This window comes from Phallusia mammillata, chromosome 3 (genome assembly GCF_965637545.1).
Source record: "Phallusia mammillata chromosome 3, kaPhaMamm4.hap1.1, whole genome shotgun sequence".
Classification (NCBI taxonomy): Eukaryota; Metazoa; Chordata; class Ascidiacea; order Phlebobranchia; family Ascidiidae; genus Phallusia; species Phallusia mammillata.
The window spans coordinates 19,174,404-19,194,329 of NC_137254.1; the positions used below are offsets into that span (position 1 = coordinate 19,174,404).

The following is a 19,926-nucleotide window of genomic DNA, read 5'->3' on the forward strand; positions in this document are numbered from 1 at the left end:
TGTCACCTGTCAAAATAGATTCATTTCATCCGTTTCGTCTGGCACGCTCATCTGTTTTGCTCGATGCTCTGTGATCAGCTGATCGCACCAACGACGAACAAGAAAGGGGATTCACCCACAATTTAACAATGGCGGCTTAAAAATGATCCTGTTTAGTCGCTGTTCAACTTTCGTTTTCATTCATTTGTATTTTGGTGTGTTTGATGCATGGGCACTGCTGTAAAGGTTGGTGAATAAACTTTTTTCGTGGTCATGAAAAATAACGTTTGCCCCAAATAACTAAAAACAAACAGATGTATTTTAAACCATGATTTTTTTTCAGAACTGTGTAAATATATACAGTAAACACCAATAACTGTTTTCGCTTACAAATACTGCAAAAAATACATGCAAGAAACGCATGTCCAACAAAACACAAGATACGGTCAGCATCATAAACCAATAAAATGGTGGTGCGTGAGCTGGAGCACTTCGTAGTATCCGCCGCGTAACTACGCCCTACACACACGGTCTGGTATTCATGAAAACAACATGGCGGTCGCAGATCGCGAGGTAACTAAATTGCACGCCGCTAATTTAAAGCGCAAAGAAGGCAGACACTTCCACAATTGGCAACACATGACGTCACAAAACTGGTCAGCGGCAATAATATCAAGTAGCCAATTTGGAAAGTTTCCGTTTGTTGTCTCGACCAAATCGTTGGGTTTTAACTGGTCACGTGACAATATTTGCGGTTGCGCACGCTATTTGTTTTGCTAACGAGTCGTCCCAGGGAAGCTACTAACTGAAGACTTTTTCAACTAGAGTTTTTAGATTCTATTTGGTAATTGCTTATGTTGTAAAAACGAGGAAGTTCAAAGTGGTCAGTAGTCAGTACAAGGAGGCTATTCTGTCATGAAAAAATTTTTAACTGCTCAGTTTTGTTGCCGTCCAAAAAATTGCAAATTACGTTGTTAAAAAGTGTTCTTTTACAGTCTACCCTTCTCATCATACATTTCATCTTGAGTTAGAATGATAGGCAGTTTTTGTGTATACACAGAAAATTTAGAGTGTTCCATTAATTTTAAAAGTATAATAAACAACTGAGGGCCAGGTTATCACGCGGAACCGTAAAAAAACGTTGCAATAGACCCAGCAAAGATGGTGGAACAGGTTTACGTCTGTACTAGCTCGGCGTTTTTCAGGCGAGGAACGTGAAGGGGCGTGCAGTACGGTCATTCGCTCGAGTAGCAGGCGCATAGTAACACGTCGGTTGGTCCTGGACTAGTGTGTTTGCTTCGAAGATTAAGTGTAAATTAAGTTTTTATGGTATTATGAACCATGTCAGCGTGAATCAGACACTGAAGCTTTTATCTAGTGGTAGGTTGTTTAGAAAAGCCGTTTTTTGGAATCAATGTGATGCCAATGTACACGGGTAAGAAGCGAAGTGGAGTACGTGGGGCTGAGCCCGATTTGTATTTGCCGCCTCCATTAGCGACGTCGCTCGTCAAGATGCATCAAATTTACAACACTGCTGTAACTTGAAGCTTTGTCAGGGGTAAGATAACACTTTATTTTTATTAACTAAACAATGTTTGACATCGTACTTGGTTCGTAATCGTTGTAACTATCTATTAATCGCACCGCTGGGCTTCCTCCGAATCTCTCCCAGCTGAATTAAAGAGAAACCAATACAGTACGAGCTGTGACGTCAGGTAAAGGCTTCGCGTCATTGGGCACGCGCTTGGTATTCATCCGCGTCCATTTGTGATTGTTTGTTATTACTTTTACAGTATAATAGCGTATGATGTTCATTTTACAAATCACTGGGGAGTTTAAAAAAGTAAAATTTGGATCACATTGTTATTCCTTTTTCAAGAAAAACTGGCTAAACTCCATGATTACAAAACTACTTCACTTCCTTAAACCAATGAACCGTATTAATATTGGATAATTACATTAATTTATGAAAACTATAATCGAGAGATTCTATAAAACTGTTCAAATAATTTTTTATGTTAGTTATTTTTACCTGGAAACCATTTTCGATCAGACAGTGGTATAATGACAACGAAACGTTATAGTAGGTCATAAACAAAAGCCAACGTTTATTATGAGCGCATGCACACTGCACAATAACCTTTTGAACAAACAAAATAACAGTTTATTATATCGTGAATCATATGATAAACAGCTATAGCTCAAATGTTCAAATGAAATGTACTGATTTAAACAAAGAGTTATTAATTTCTTTCTAAAAAACGGTGCTGTTGTCGGTACACAATTTTGTTTTCGCTTAATTACGTTTATCGTAAGGCACACCCAAGCTGAGACCTAAATTCTTGCTTACATTAAAATATTGTATTGTTTGTGTACATTTTTTCTTAATAATTGTTTCAAAACCCAGTCAATAAGTTAAAATTTTAATAAAACACCGTGTGCTCCGTAAAAGTACGTACGTGTTGACCGCTCTCGACCAAAATCCATAGAAAACACAAGTTGTCGCACGCCATAGAAAACACAAGTTGTGGGGATGAAAATGGGGCGAAATTAGCGCGAATTTTGCATTGCGCCTTATGGGGCCGATTTATAAAATGATTAATTTGGATACTTTTGCGGTGTTTGATTTTGCAATTTCTGCAAAATTTTGAATAAAAATATAACTACGCTTAACTTATAATGTTTAAATGGAACTGATGAACATGAAATAGAGTTTAAATTAGGTTTTAGCGGGTAAATTTTCCAGTAGATATACATGTAGCCTACTTAAGTCCCGAAAGATAAAAAGGTTGTGATGTATATTCATCTAAAATTGGAATAAATAGTTTGACCATGGTCCTCCAAGGTCAGAAAAGTCATGACGTAATAGTGACGTCATCGTTTATTTACTGCATTTTGACGCTTTTAGCACATACTGAATTTTGAAAGCTTTTGGTACTACCTTTAAAGGTGTTGCACAATCTTTCCCTCTTTTTTTAATTTTTTTGAAAGATATTTCACACTTTTTAGTGATAAAAATATTTATTGCATTAATTAAGGTCTATATACCATGTTGAATATGTGTACTGTCATATGCAACACAACCACAAGAAAAAATGCAATATAAACAAATACAACTAACATTGATGCATAAAACAACCAATATCAACAAAATTGTTAAATCTTCTTGAATCTATTCACCTGTACAGCACAAAAAGTCTCGTGGGAAATTTTGCATCCAAAGTGGCACTTTTTTAATTTATTTCAGTTTCAGCTGATACTTCCCACAATACATGTTATGTGAGGATATCACAAAAAATCCAAATGATTTCATTAAGGGCATAAAATAACATGCAAGAATTATTAGCATTTTTCAAAATTGGTGATTCCATAAAATCAAAAAAGTCAAAACTTAAGAGACACACTGCACAGTATGACATGTTTTTTTAAAGCTTCATAAACTCAAACACAGTAGTTACATGAAGTCCAATAGATCCTCTGTCAGCCTTCTAAATGTCACAAAATTACATGTAAATCAATGAATGTTATTTGTCTTTCCATCTTGTTATGCATTACTATTTTATGTCATTATTTGTGTCTGTTTTAATCAAAATTGTTGCAAAATAAAACATTGGCATTTATGTTTTACTTTTTTCTGAGTCTATATGCCTGTTGGTATTGCAAGCCAGGAGCCATGCCAAACAGCAACTTCTTACACAGGTTTGGTGCGATGGGACACTAGATAATTCTTCTTCAGTAAGGATACTTTGAAATCAACGGCTTGTTCTTTTAAAAGCCCACCCATCCACCAGTTTCTTCATTATATTGGTGCACTTAACTGGCCACCAAACCACTTTTTTTACTATTTTAAGTTGCAAGTTTATATATATGAACACTTTATTCATCTTATCATAGAACTGTTAAATGTATTGCAAATTTATGTAGGTTTGCACTTTTTCCAGTAGCAAAAAAATAAGTATACCGTTAACCTAAATAAAGACTTTAAAAAGTATAACTTTGATAAACAAACTGCTTTGGTTAACACTTATATTTCTAAGTTTTTGAAATATCTGTACAATCAACATTTTTTATTACTAAAAACGGTCGGGATCATTTATATTTACTACACTTTATTCACAAATTTGCTAGCAAACGATGCAGAAAATTTTTTTCGCTAAACTCGTGCCAATAAAACTGCTTTCCTGCAAACATTGTGCGTTGCCTGGCAACCAATGACGTCATTTTTACGTCACGCATAAATTTTCTTGTCAGCAAGGCAATTTAGAAATAAAAAATATTTAGTCGTTAAGCCAGGTTATTGAAAAAAACATCCAAAACCCTATCCTTTGCGTTGTTAAAAGCGTGCAAAGTCGCCCCATTTCACGCTCCATGAATTCTCGTGCGACAACTTGTGTTTGATAGATAGACTTTGCTCTCGACATTCTACAGTTTGGTCCAGAGAAACTGGATGTGTGTGAGTTGACTTTTGGGTTATTAGCTTACTTACGCGGTTTGGACCTTTGTAACATACAATGACATGGAAATGCAAATATTGTCATTTTGTTTATCAGTGTTTTCTTGAACTTACACTAGAGCTAATATGCGAAAGTTAGTTCAGTTTAACTTCAATCACACGGAATATGCAGAAAGAAAATTTGTTTTGATAGTATGACTTACAGTTTATCGGTATTGTTATTCTTGCTAGCTTAAAAAATTTAAAACACAAATTACTGTAGCAAAAAACTGTAAAATGTCCAGCATGTTTATTTGTGAAATCCTAAATTTATACATCATACATGTATATTAAATTTGAATTTTGAACAATGTACTAGATTTTCAGCATCTTTGTATTATGTTCGTTATTATAACATAAATATTGCATTTAATGTTGCAGAATATGGTTCAGAGTCAGACATCACAGAACCTAAAACAAATGTTATTAATATGGCTATATTCTTGTTTGGAGTGGCATCTAATTCTAAAGATTAGATATTCAGTCAAAATACCAACATAATTCAAATGTACTTGTTTCAAAAGAGTTAAAAAATAGCCAATATAGCCACCCTGTTGAGGCAACACAACACTACAATTAATTTTTATACAGTTGAAATTATTTTTTTTTTTTAGGATATCTTTGTCTAGTTCTCATTATGACATTGAACATATGATGATGAGCTGTTGTGATAAAACAAGACTTTTTATAACACAAGGTGGATGCAATCATGTTGCCATTCAATTCACCTCCAGCGCCATCACAATCTTCTTCAGGTTTGTAACTATGTTTGCTTGGCACTGCAGGAGTAATTCAGATGCATGCTACAAATACTAAAATAATAACAAAAAAATACAATTTATTTATACAGTGGAACGATGGTAAATTTCCTTCCGGATTTTAACTCTGATTTTACAATGTTATGTAAGTGGCAGTCATTGATAACATCACAAGTTGTTGTGAAACAAAACTGGGTTATATCCTAAAAAGTGTTTTGATAAAACACAAATGTTTTTTAACACAAAAATGCTTCTGCAATCCACAGTTGGCAAAAGTTAGAACTACAATGTGGTCTATTCAATTGATATGGGTTATATTTGCCCATACTTTTTTAACCTCCACTAATTGGACTGGGCTCAGTTTAGATCTTATATTGTAAATTACTGTATTGGACACAACGGGCTTCTTCCATGCGGGGCGTATCCAGAAATTTTTAAAGGGGGGGGTCCAACAATTTTTTTGGGGGAAATCCCTAATGACGTCATACGTCGTTCAAAACGACGCGTTATGCGGCTAAGCACTCTTTCCGAAATTGGCGGTTTCTCTACCCATCTAATTGACAGAAAGAACAGGTAATTTTAGCGAACACTTGGTAGTTTTCTGTTCGCCGCTGCTATCTAGCTTACTCAGCCAAACTGCAGCTGCAAAATAAGCGTGACTGTCAGGTAATCAAAATCGTTGCTTAAAAAACAGGGTCCCATTTCTAAAGATCTAAATCTCTTGCTGAAGCGGTAATCCTACTGTTAAGTTGCGCCAAGTCACGAATGCACTAAAGGTGGTAACTGCAGAAGGCATAAATTGTGCCTGGCAAGTAACAAATTACCCTAATAACATAACTCGATTTACATCAATCTAATGTTTTTGACAAACTATTACGTGTTTGGCGGATGAAAGCAACACAACATTACACGTTTTTAACACTTTTACATTGTTCAAATGCAAAAACAGTTTGATATGTTGCACTTAGTGCAGTTACCACTTAGCAAGAAACTGTTACCAGCGTCCTAGCAGGAACGTAACTTTCCGATTGTTAGCGCATAAACCTCCTTATTAAACCCTTGTTACGTCACAATTGGCGATTAGATAACAAGCGAATACAAGAGATTGAAGGCTCGCGTCTTTGAGATAACGACTCCCTGTTATCACTCAGTGGTAAACGGAACGATTTTAGCCTATTTAATTTACGCACAACTTTTTGAAAAGGGGGGGGTCCGGACCCCCAAACCCCCCCCCCCCCCCTTGGATACGCCACTGCTTCCATGCATATATATATATTTGTGTTTCAAAAATGAATAATGTTTAGGGAATAACATTAGTGACACAAGTTAATCCAACTACATTAAACACCATTGTCATAACCGTGCAGTTTTGTATTCAAAGTAATTAAATTTGGACACAGCTTTGCTGCTAATCTTCAAAGATACAAGGACAGGAATAAAGAGTTCAGGCCAAAACTTTAAAAGTTACAATACTGTATGAAAAGTAAAAAAAACAATCGGCGGATACAGCACAGTTTTGTTTTACACTCTTATGTAATTTTTGTTATAAAGCCACAGCTATGTATAATCATGGATTGCATAACTAAATTTTCAAAAATTTAATAAAGATTTGCCTTGTCCCTGTCCATCCAGATGGTCATAATTGCTAAATAAAAATTACATGCTTGTTTTCAGTGAAAGTTTTGACCTTAGAAATGCCTTTGGCCTCATTTTGGTACAAAACTTTTGACAAATTTGAACTCCGATGGTCATTTGTAAGCTTTTTTGCTGGTATCTGAGTTAGCAACATATCTGGGTTTTTATCGAAGTGAATGCGAAGTACCATTAGGATTTTTTTTATTGTATCATGTTGCAAAAAACACAAAAATTGTTTCTATAGGATTGTCAGTAGTGATGGGAGGATAGGTTTTGAAGCGATTACCGATACCAAGTACAAGTACCACATGTATATACCTTCGATACTGAGTACCGAGTACGATTATCAAGTACTTAAGTAGGGATGGCCCGATAGTACTGTATCGGCGCCGATACCCGATGCTTCGAGCAGTATCAGTACTCGTCCGATACTTTAGCGGTGGCACAAAAAACAACAATCATCAGCTGTGATAAAATATTTATGGGACTACATTTAAAAAACGCGTTCGTTTTGGATTTAATGAAATAATATGACCTAATTCGCTACAGCGACTTAATGCCGACTGAATTGGAAGGTTAACAAAGCAAATTTTCCTGCATTATATATTTCATTTAGCAAAATGTTTTTTAGGATTTTTTAGGCCATACAGTAGTGTTGCTTGTGGGCGATTATTTTCTGTTGCCGGTAATATTGTGTCTCCTTTAGGAAACCGTTGGTCACCAGAAAATGTAAACAAACTTATTGTCTTTAAGCACAATGTGAAATGATAACTGATTACTCATTTCAATTTCTGATTACTGTAAAAAGAATGTTTAGTGCCAGTAGTTTAGTGTTGTTTCTTGGTGCTAAGACTAAAATGGTGAAGTGTTTTGTTTAGGTGATTTATTAGACTGTGTGCGTTGTTAAATTAACTGTGATGGTAAAAAAGCAGTTAATGTGTTAGACTCAGTGTGTTGTTATATTAACTGTGATGGAAAAACACATTACAAATACATCAGTTTGAAAATGTTTTTGCTTGTTTGCAAAGTATCGGGTATCGGTATCGGATCGCAGTACTTTTGGGGTAAAATATCGGGTATCGGTATCGGTTCAAAATATTGGTATCGGGCCAACCCTATACTTAAGTGTGATGTTGCACTTAGTTGTATATCACTGGCTAATTTATTTGCCATGGTCGGAGTGCAGGCGTCCACACACACATGCATAAAATGTAATCACCATGTGATAGCGAAAAGAGATACGTTAACTGTCGGAACTTTTTTTCCACTTTTGTGCTGTCCAAAGCAATGATTGGCATAAAGTTGCCTGTATTCTTATGGTGTAAATCGGCCTTTGGTACTCGCACGTTGGTATTGAAAACTGAGACAAATTATTTCGATACTGAGTACGAGTATCGATACCACTGAAATCGTTCGATACTGAGTACCGGGTACTCATTCCATCACTGGTTGTTAGCAACATTGTTTTTATTTTCAGATTCTGCTGTTTCTGATGGTCTTCTGTTTCCAAAAAACACCCGATTGTCACTAAATGGATTATTTGGAGAATCAACTGGCATTGATGAACCAATGCCAAGTACATTTGCTATCTATCCTTCGCCACCACCTGGCAGTCATGCATTTGGAAGACACCATTTGACAAGCCCCAGCAAGTCACCTGTATGTAACTTTTATTATCAACATTTTTTAACAATATTTAATTTTAGATAGAGATCTTACAAATATTTGTGACAATGTATTTGGCAGGTAAAGTTAAAATATGAAATTTAGGAATATAAATATTTATTTGATATGCACCTCAGTGTATAAATGTGTAAAACTAATTTGTATGTGCAAAAAGCTCATTTCAAAAATGTAATATAAAGCAATTCTATGATGCTATACAGATGATATCATCAAATAACACTTTGTCAAAACATTTTAGACTAACGTCATGTTGGGAGCACAACAATCAATTTTGCTGTCTGACCTCGCTGAAACAAACACAAATGCAAATTTTTATCAGAATATTCTGTGTTCCTATGTTTCGGATTATGATAATAGACGATGTACAAATCCTGCTGTAGAAAATCGGTAAGTACACAATATGGATTAAACTGTAGAGTCAAAAGTTTTATCTTTTTATTATGGGTCCCCTTCCCTGAAGGGGACACATCTTGATTTCACTCAGTTGTTGTTGTTTTTCTTTTTTCTCCGGTGAAGTTTGTCCATGCACTTTTGGCATGAAATCTTTGATGAATTTGGATGAAACTTTCACAGATGGTAGATATATTTATGCAGATGTGCCATTTGCTTTGTTTGACTTGATAACCCCAGTATTTACCCCGCTAGACCCCAAAGTGTAAAACGTTTTTGTATGTTGGTGCGCACCACAAACGAAAAATTTCTGTAGTATAATAAAGGCACCAGTACATATGGTACATGTGTTTGTGCATTACTTGGTGGATTTTTGCACATACCAGTCAGAGGGGTATTAACAGCCTTATGACGTCAGAAGCGTTGACGAATGTTGTCAATAACACCTCTAGTGGTTAGAATCTTAAACATTGTTCGATTTGGATAAAATTTTACATGACTGTTAATTGGGTCATGGTTTCATATTTTACACTTTTGGGTGTTAAACCCCATCAGTTACCCCACTGACCCCCTAAAATGGGTGAGTTTTTTAAACGGTGTCAGAATTTAGTGAAATTTGAAATACTTGCAGAATTTGTCATTTATAGGTGTCAATTGTTTTATTTAACCCTGTAACCCCAATATTTAGCCCTCTAGCCCCCTAAAAAGGGTAAATTTTTTAAACATTGTCAGAATTTGATGAAATTTGGACAGCTTATAGAGTGTGCTATTTATAGTTGTTGTTTGTTATGTTCAACCCTGTTGCCCCAACATTTACCCCACTAGCCCCCCAAAATGGGTCCATTTTGTAAACAATGTCAGAATTGAATGAAATTTACATAGCTTGTAGAGTGTGCCATTTATAGGTGTAGAATGTTGTGTTCAACCCTGTTGCCCCAATATTTACCCCACTAGCCCCCCCAAAATGGTTCAATTTTTTAAACAATGTCTGAATTGAATGAAATTTGGACAGTTTGTAGAGTGTACCATTTGTAGGTGTTGGTATTCTGTTAAACTCTGTAGTACCTATCATTTACTCCACTAGACTCCTAGAGTCATGTACAATTCACCATTAATAGGACCTGATTGTTGTGTTTTAGCCTATTTTCTCACTATTTAACACTTTTTTCTCAGATAGTCATAAAATAGAAAAACCTTCAAAAAGGTATGAATGGAATGAATTTAAATAGTCTTTACTTCATAAATCATATTTATTTAGGCACAGTACTGATCACTGTGTCTGATGATACAATGCCAAACTTTCTCATTGTAATCTCTTGAAATGCATTATTTACAACTTTGCATTGGTGGGGACCCATGAGTTTCTGCTTGCGGAAACAACTAAGGTGATAAAAGATGGTGAATGATATGGGACCCAATATAAAATAAGTGTCGGATGTAAATATATGTTAAGAAATAGGTCACAGTGTCTGTGCAATGGCAATATGTGCTAAGCCACCCTTCTTAGTTTTTAGTAGCTTATGCATATGTTGTGCAATTTTGCAAACCTTTTCATGCTATTTTACCAATTTTTATGGGCCCCTTCCCTGAAGGGGACACATATTGATTTTACTCAAAATGTTTTTGTTTTTTTTCTTTTGTTTTCTTCTCCCCAAAGTTTGTCCGACTCGTTTTTCCATCAAATCCTTGATGGATTTGGATGAAATTTACACAGATGGTAGATGTAGTTATGTAGATGTGCATCCCACTTTCTTTTTGTTGATAACCCCAGTATTTACCCCGCTCGCCCCCTAAAATGGGTATTTTTTCCCCGAAGTTTGTCCTACTCATTTTTCCATCAAATGTGTGATGGATTTCGCTGAAATTTACACAGATGGTAGATGTGGTTATGTAGATGTGCATCCCACTTTGTTTTTGTTGATAACCCCAGTATTTACCCCGCTAGCCCCCTAAAATGGGTATTTTCCCCCGAAGTTTGTCCGACTCGTTTTTCTATCAAATGTTTGATGGATTCGGCTGAAATTTACACAGATGGTAGATGTAGTTATGTAGATGTGCATCCCACTTTGTTTTTGTTGATAACCCCAGTATTTACCCCGCTAGCCCCCTAAAATGGGTGAGTTTTTAAACAGTGTCAGAATTGGCTGAAATTTGGATTTCTTGTATGGTATCAGTGGCGTATCCAAGGGGGGGGGGGGGGGGGGTTTTGGGGGTCCGGACCCCCCCCCCTTTTCAAAAAGTTGTGCGTAAATTAAATAGGCCAAAATCGTTCCGTTTACCACTGCGTGATAACAGGGAGTCGTTATCTCAAAGACGCGAGCCTTCAATCTCCTGTATTCGCTTGTTATCTAATCGCCAATTGTGACGTAACAAGGGTTTAATAAGGAGGTTTATGCGCTAACAATGTTCCGGCTGATAGCAGTTTCTTGCTAAGTGGTAACTGCACTAAGTGCAACATATCAAACTGTTTTTGCATTTGAACAATGTAAAAGTGTTAAAAACGTGTAATGTTGTGTTGCTTTGATCCGCCAAACACGTAATAGTTTGTCAAAAACATTAGATCGATGTAAATCGAGTTATGTTATTAGGGTAATTTGTTACTTGCCAGGCACAATTTATGCCTTCTGCAGTTACCACCTTTAGTGCATTCGTGACTTTGCGCAACTTAACAGTAGGATTACCGCTTCAGCAAGAGATTAAGTTCTTTAGAAATTGGACCCTGTTTTTTAAGCAACGATTTTGATTACCTGACAGTCACGCTTATTTTGCAGCTGCAGTTTGGCTGAGTAAGCTAGATAGCAGCGGCGAAATCAGAAAACTACAAAGCTTTCGCTAAAATTACCTGTTCTTCCTGTCAATTAGATGGGTAGAGAAACCGCGAATTTTGGAAAAAGTGCTTTGCCGCATAACGCGTCGTTTTGAACGACGTGTGACGTCATAATGACATCATTAAGGATTTCCCCCCAAAAAATTGTTGTACCCCCCCTTTAAAAATTTCTGGATACGCCCCTGTATGGTATGCCATTTATAGGTGTCGATTGTTGTGTTCAACCCTGTAGTCCTAACATTTACCCCACAAGCCCCTAAAGTGTAAAACGTATTTATATGTTACTGGGCACCACAAACAAAAGATTTCTTTGGCGCAATAGTGTTACAAGGGTCGGTCCAGTTATATGTTGCTCGTTGGTGGGTTGCTTGGTGGTCGTTTTTGCGCCATGGCAGTTAGGGGCTTGTTAACAGCCCTATGACGTCAGAAACATTAACCGTTGATGCTCAAAACACCTCTAGTGGTCGAAATATTAAACATTGGCGGATTGGGCTGAAATTTTGCAGTACTATTGATTGAGTCATTGTGGTTTTTATATATTTTTTAGTTTGTGTGTCGAACCCAATTAGTTACCCTACTAGCCCCCTAAAATGGGTCAGCTTTTCAAAACGTTGAATAGGACATACTTCAAACAATATCTGGGGTGAATCTAATTTTATAGTTTGTATTCTACATAGTATTATTATTTAAGCCCGGTGCCGATCACTGTGTTTTACCTTACAACACCCGACTTTCTCATGGTTATCTCTTGAATTGCATTATTTTCGACTGTTTGGGATGCTTTGTTGTATTGTTTAGGTTTAATAAAAACAAGTTTTTGTAACTTGAGCCCTATGCTTGTGCTTGGGAAACAGTTTCTATATCAGTTATTGTGATATTGTAGGACAACTGCTTTCAAAACAGATTTATAACCTGTTACACTTGCTAGAACACATTTGTATGCAAGATTATTTTGGTAAATGTATTATTGAGAGTCCACAAAATTTTTGACGATCTATAACCTACATTGCATAATTCACATATACAATGGTTAACGGTAATGCATTGTATTACAAATTTGTGTGTGAATCAAGTCTGAGACTAATCAATACTGAACTTTTTTATGCAGATTTTGTCCCAAGCATGCTCAATTGTCAACCATCCACTTTCCAACCTCTTCTAATTCTTTCTCAAATCCTCAATTTTCCTGGTACGTTTAAAATTATAAAAACAAAAGATATCAAATTGAGTTCTTCACTTCCTTTTTTAGCAATGAGACACAGACATTCCAAAGCAAAGGAGTGGATTTATTCGATGGCAACATGTTAGCTCCACAAACACCATCAGTTGTTTGCAACCAGCAAAAACATGGTGTTGGTCAAACATATCCGTCTTCATCAGACCCTTGTCCATCAGTAGTAATGGTTGATACATCACCTTCTAACAATCACCACCAAATTAAGAAAGCTCTTAAGTTTAATAAAAACAAACAAGTAGGTTTTTTGTTTTGACCTAACCCTAAAACTAAATTTGTATTCCATAAAGTTTTTTTTTATAGCGTTGTTTTTAAATGTTAAAAATGTTTAGAACAGGCAAATGACTTTAGGAAACTATAAAAAATGGAAATTTTTATGTCGCAAACCTTTAAAATTTGTACATTTATCATCTACATTCATCTACACTATTTTTAGACATCAATTTCCAACAACCAACCAACACCTATTAATAGTGAGGTACTGCGCACAGTTGTGGACATGCTCAACAGAAATCGCAGTGGTCTGACAACAAAACAACAGATTAAGCTTCTCAACTCGCTTGGAGTAATTGTAGCAACAGTAAAGAATCCGGCAGAATTGTCAAGTGGGAATGTTGTAATGCAACAGCAATCTACAAACAACTCACACCATCCTATATTTCCTGGGCCTAGTGTTCAGCATGTTAACAATATACAACCTGCACAGACAATGTATATGGGGAACCAAGCACCAGTGCATGGCCAAGCAGGTTTAAACGTTCTCCCACCACCAGTGATAAGCTCAGTTAACATCAGCCAGCCAAAGTTAAAACGCAAAAATCCAAGCAATGCAAACATCATTGCTGCCAAGAAGATTAAAAAATTTAATTGTGACTCGGAACGCAGCTCGCTTCAGCATCTAACTGCTGTTGAACTTGATGAACGAGTTTCAGAAGCACTGGCTTCAGTTGGTGGACTGACTAACCACCACAAGCCAGTTAACAAAACTGCCAAGCCAATGAAAAGCAAAAAGAAAGTTTTAGTTGAGAAAAAAGCCAAAAAAACAAGTAATCGTTTAAACATTGCTTCATCATCATTATCAATTTCTCCTAATCCCAAGTTCATTCATGGAATTACGTCGTACGAAACTTCTTGCCCACCTGTGAACAAATATGTAGAATTTGTAAAGTCACAATTTGTCAAAAATCATGATCTTTTCTCATTAGGACCATTTTGTGATGACCAAGCATTTGGTGTATGTAAGTGCAAGCAGTTGCAGTACAAACTTCAAACACCGAAGCCGAAACGCAAATCTCTATTTAAAATTTTACTGAAAGTGAAGAAATGTCTACAGTGTAGTACAAGTAGTTTAGAAGACACTGAAAAAGTTTCTGTTCCTTTTTGTCTGTCAAGCTTAGCACTTGTACATAATGACGAAATGTCTTGTGCAGGTTCACAAAACAAAAATCCTGAATTTGTTTTCCCTGATCCAGATTTGGACCAAACAACTGTATCAAACTCCTGCAAACTTGCCACTGCCTCACATTCAGGTGATCTTGGAAACTCTAGCACTGATGCTAGTAATTTCCAGAAATCTAAGCTGGACAATTTAAAAACTGTTAGTACTCATCGGACACATATCGCCAGTTATAAAAAGCATTTAAAAAATCAGCTTTCCCAAGAAAAAAAAGCTTTACAATACCTGTGTGCTGCAGCAAAAGCAGACAGCCAAGGGATTGCTAAAGCTTTACGTCATCTGGGGACTAATTACATCTCGTGTAAAAGAATAAGAGCTCCAGTTTTGACAGAAAAGTGTATGTTAGCTGGTGGTCAGTGCTTCAAACCACCATTGCCAAAAACCTGTTACTGTTCTGAGCACATATGGCACTGTAAGGAACAACAACTTTTTAAGCTTGGTACCGACATGAAAGTGGTACCAGATATATTTCCTGATCCTGTAGTGTTAAAACCTCGCAAGAAAGCCAAGATTCCTGCATTGAGTAAAAGAAAAAAGAGAAAAATCCGCAAAAATGCTGCGGTGATGAAACTTCAAGGCAAAGTTGTTGATGGTTTCGAGGATTGTGTGTCGATGAATTCCCATAATACACAATCTGTGCAAGTTAAACCAGAAAAAGATGGAACTGTGAGTCAGCTTGTTAATGTTGATGATGTGGATGAAGAAAAAATGAAAGTCATACCTCCGAATGAAAAGTCATGTGATTCTTTGACCTCAACTTCAATGGAGGATGCAGTTTTAGATGCATTTAATATCGGTGACTCAACTTTTATGGATGACATAATGCCAGATTTACTGCAGGATTTTGGCTTGTTTACTGGCAAAAATAGTGATGTGCTTGACAATGCTCTACTTCTTGCAAGTGCTGTTGAATCTGATTATCCTGACCAGTTTGCAAGTGATAAAATGGGAGACACAACCTTGCTTTTTTCACAAGCAAATATGGGCGAGATTAACAGTACATCAAAAGCCCACACTGGTGTTTCAAGTTCATATCATAACAACAGCTTAGCTGATCCTAACAACACTAGTTTGGCATCAACAACACTGCAGTTGCCAAGCAGTAGCACTTTACATTGTACCAACTCTGGATTTAACACAGACAACAGTGTTTCAAAACCTGATGATTACATGTTGTCGTTAAGTCAAACAACCTGGTCCCAACCGATGACTTCACAAGGGTATGACATACCATACTCCACACCAAGTAAGCTAATTTGTTTCTTAGATAAGAATGTTTTCATTAGACAAATGCAAATGTGTTTGAGACCATTTTAAACTTACATTCGTTGTGCTATCTCAAAAAGTATTAAATATTCATGAGTAGTGGATGCATATTGACCAGCATATCAAGTCACAGGCTGGTAAATATTTGAAAAGCTTTTTGTAACTTCTATTGCACAGTTTAGTAAAAGTATTGGAGAAACTGCAGTGTTTTACTTAATCTTGGCAAAAACATGATTAGTTTTAAAATAGTTATATATATTGGTTTCAGGTGAAGATATTGGAAATATGTCATCATCCACTGATCAATTTTTTGAAGACCTGAGTGAGATAGAGGGTGTTTTGCAAAGCTTAAGGGAAGAAGTGACTGGGGATAACTGCAACAGCCCCATGTGTCCAAAAGACATGGATGCTGATGAATATACAAGTATTCTGGCTAAAGAAATATCACAGGTAAATGAATGTACTTTATTCTTTATTTTAAAGCATGTGATCAAAATTTTACAAATGTCTGCAACTTCATGTATACACATAAATAAAATGTGTAGCAGGGCTAGTGCAGTTTTGTCTTTAAATCATGAGAGCTGACAGGATGACCACGAGGTCTTTCGCTGCCCCGCTTGTACAATCTTTATGCTACTATTACCTATTTTCATTTAATCTTCAGTGCAAATAAACTTTTGAAAATGTCTTTTAAAATAAAGACTGCTTGTGAAGGTGCCTGACTTTTTTATGTTTAATCATAACGATTACTTTTTTCAGTACGCTGAGAATCAAGTGACATCAAAGGCAGCCCTTTTAAAGCAACAGAATGATCAGATCTCAGACACCAGTTTAAATCTGCCAGTAACAGAGTCACTGGTACACACATGTGATGCTGGGGCACAAACCAACTACAACAGCTTTTCAACTAATGCTTTTCCCAATACTGCAAACCAGTTTATTGAACTATCGACAATGAAAAAGCTGAGAAAAAGTCCTCCAAAGAGATCAAAGTCAAATGTCAGCATCAACAAATCATTGTCTTCAGACTCCAGCAGTGAACATGTACTTCAAAGTCATGATGAAAATGTGTTGAAAAATCAACACATTGTTGCACACACAAGTTTGTCAGGATTAAAAGTAGCATCCACAACCTCTGTAGGAGTTAAACAAACAACGCCTAAGGTCGAATCAACTAAAGGAAGATCAGCAAGAAAACCGAAATGCTCAAATCCAGTACCAGGGTATTTTAATATAGTTAATTACATCCTAGTTATTATGCAGTGTATAATATTACTTTTTGCATATCCAACTCCAAAAATGAGAGAAAGATAGTGATAATGGTTTGGGGCAAAACCTGTTAAAGCAAACCTGACAAATTCTTAGCTGTTAGACACGATTTCAATTCTAAATATTGCCAGTACTTTTACATTCCCTGCTTGTTGCCAAAGCATGCTGTTTCTGATTAGACTTTAGTCTAAAAAATTAGACTAAAACAGTATACATGTTTTTGAAGGATTGCCATGTATGACTAAAAAAACAGGTCATCAAACATAATACAAATACCTAGAGTGCCAATAAATAAAACATTTTTTAAACTGATTTTCCGTCAAACTGCTGTTACATCACAGTTACATCACACCTGGAATGTCACCATTGATTGCAATCGCCCAACCATGTCGAATGCAGCCAAACATCCTGGCAGGAAATGTAATTTGTTCTCCAGGCAATGTTACATCACCAGTAAGTTGTTTTACATGTAACACAGTCTTTGTTTTCCTCTATGGCAATTATTCATGTAATGCTTTTTTTTATTTAGTCTGGCAACCCAAGCATGCTCCTAATACCTGTAAATGCAATTGTACAGTCTGGCAGTAGTGGAGTGGTAGCAGGTTCCCCAAATCAGGTGGGACTTGCAGTCGCTATGCAACCGGGTCAGACTTGCATTCCTGCAAACTTTGGCACTGTAATTCCAGTGCGGGGGTCAACAGTGGTGCCTGGTGCTAATATGCCGCAGCAGTTTATCATTGTCAATGGAAACCAACTTTCCCATCCTGGTAGGTTGCATACTGTTTGTTTGTTTTTTGATGATTTGTTTCTGAAACAATTTAATCTGATAAGTCTAACTGACAAAGATTATATTTATCTATGATGTGGTGAATCTTTTTTTTTTATTGCAGTGGCTATTCGAGCAAACAAAAGACAGAAAACAACTGCGAAACATCAAACCAATATTGTTACATCACCAAGCTCAGGTATGCATTCCAAGCAGTATACCTAACAGTGACTTGTATTTTCATTCTTTATGACTTGATAAACGTTTCCCAAATAAAACGTACCCCCAAAATAAATAAATAAATTTGATCATAGCAAAACCATAAAAACATCTTTGTTTGCCCATTAGCTAATCTTACGTATTGCCACCCAGGTAAAATTTGTTAGAACTATATGACACAAATCAAATTTGAAATTTTACGGTTTGTTTACAACATACATCTTTAACCTTTATGCCACTATCTCAGAAGCACTTTATTATAAATAGTCTACACATTAAATATAAACATATACATTTTCTGGTCCTTTGCCATTGATGATTAACTACTACACTTATGTGCCCATTAGAAAATTCTTTATGACCTCACTTAACATGGTTTACTTTTCAGGAGTGTCAAGGACAAATGTACCAATAGTGCAACAACCTCCATCCTCAACCATTCTCTCTCAAACCCCACTTGCCCCAAACGTTGCCCCATCTGCCCCAAATCCAACCCTACACAGCTCTTTAATCACAACTACAAATGAGTCCCATGTAAAGTGGAGCAAACCCATGCGATCCTCACCCCTGGTGATTCCACCTGTTATATCTGGTGCTTCAGGGGCACAAGTTACAGCAGAATCAAATGTGTCCACTACAGTGACTGCACCTTCAGTTCAGAAGCTACCAGGCGATAAAAAGTCTGGTAAATGTGGAACTGTCCACTGGAACCAGTCAACCATGTCCACTGAGGCAGCGCCACCACTACCTCAAGCTCGAGTGTATGGTGAAGCAGGCGGACAAACATCAAACATGCTGTACTGCCGCCGCATAAGCCCCAGTCTCAATAATAATCACCAGGTAATAGTAGGGCGCTTGGGATCACTGGGACATGTTGGTGTTTCCCGACTGGCCGTAAACGAACGACTTAGCCAGTATCAGAAGCAACAGAACTTTGCAAACGCGCAGTCAAAACATGTTGGTGAAAAAGTAAAAGTCAATGGAGGCTCAGAGAAGAAAACAAAAGCTTCACCAGGATTTATTAACATCGCGAAATCATGCAAAGCTCCTGAGGTCGATATCACTTCCAAACCTACATCGATTGAAGCTAGGCCCATCCAGGAACAATGCACTGTGTCTGAAACAATGGGAATCTCGCAACCGAAAGTCGTATCAGCGTCTACGAATGTTATTGGACTGAAACGGAACAGTCGAAAGACTGAACACACCGAAATGTTACAGGATCCAGATTTTTGTGAAGTCCTCATCGAGGGAAACACGCCCTCTAAAAACAATTTTCCCAAGAATGGACCTGGATAAGCGAGCGGTTTATGTTAGTACTCTGTATCTAACGCTTGCCATAAAGTTTGTTCACATTTGGTACAAAAAGCACGACAAAATCATATAAAATGGCAAATGAACATATTGACTCAGTTGTTTGTGGGAAATAAGTTCAGCATTTTAAAAGATCACTTGTTGCCCTGCCAACCAACCTAACAATGACACAATGTTACTTTTATTATCAAACTAAAAAGTTGATTTAATTCGTCGGTGTTTAATTGGCTTTAGCAACACGTATCTGCGTTTTTACCATTTGTTTCGTAGTTCTGTTGTGTTCCAGTTGGTTTCAATGTACCTAAAACGCCTGTTGTTTTGTCGTTGCCTGTACACAACGCTTTAAGAAAACGTTGCATTCGCTTTTTGAATTTCGCTGCTTCACTTTTCACACACGATGCATTTTCACGTCCACGTTGCAGTTTACTTCGTAGTCCGTTGTGGTTATCTGTGGCAATCTGTGGTTTTGTACTTCTGTGATAAAACGCGACAATAAACCCGACTGGGAGGTTGCAGCCTTCCGACTGGTATGATAGTTTGACACAATTCAGTCGTAGATACATTACGTAAAGAGAGATGACCTAAAAGAGATGTTCCGTATTAACTGTCCAAACAATCCTGTGCGGTAAGGCAGG

General features: G+C 36.8%; 1 protein-coding gene across 2 annotated transcripts; it reads left to right on the plus strand.

Moving 5' to 3' along the window:
• Positions 1 to 1,218: 1,218 nt before the first annotated feature.
• On the plus strand, positions 1,219 to 19,821 carry LOC145217838 (uncharacterized). Of its 2 annotated transcripts, none has more exons than XM_080085181.1 (13): positions 1,219 to 1,537; positions 5,086 to 5,226; positions 8,342 to 8,523; positions 8,789 to 8,937; positions 12,876 to 12,956; positions 13,017 to 13,239; positions 13,438 to 15,703; positions 15,992 to 16,173; positions 16,483 to 16,946; positions 17,334 to 17,445; positions 17,522 to 17,759; positions 17,883 to 17,957; positions 18,366 to 19,821. In XM_080085181.1, exons 2-13 carry the CDS (start codon positions 5,181 to 5,183, stop codon positions 19,274 to 19,276), a joined length of 4,929 nt encoding a protein of 1,642 aa, XP_079941307.1. In that variant the 5' UTR covers positions 1,219 to 1,537; positions 5,086 to 5,180; the 3' UTR covers positions 19,277 to 19,821. The 2 variants fall into 2 exon arrangements, with proteins under 2 accessions (XP_079941307.1, XP_079941308.1); XM_080085182.1 differs by lacking the exon at positions 1,219 to 1,537 and adding an exon at positions 4,407 to 4,432.
• Positions 19,822 to 19,926: the final 105 nt, after the last annotated feature.

Excerpts from the sequence above, each read along its gene's own strand:
- LOC145217838 (XM_080085181.1), top strand. The coding sequence starts at position 5,181 with ATGTTGCCATTCAATTCACCTCCAGCGCCATCACAATCTTCTTCAG. Across the intron at positions 5,227-8,341 it reads GCCATCACAATCTTCTTCAG|ATTCTGCTGTTTCTGATGGT; the intron begins GTTTGTAACTAT and ends TTTTATTTTCAG. Across the intron at positions 17,446-17,521 it reads CAGGCAATGTTACATCACCA|TCTGGCAACCCAAGCATGCT; the intron begins GTAAGTTGTTTT and ends TTTTTTATTTAG.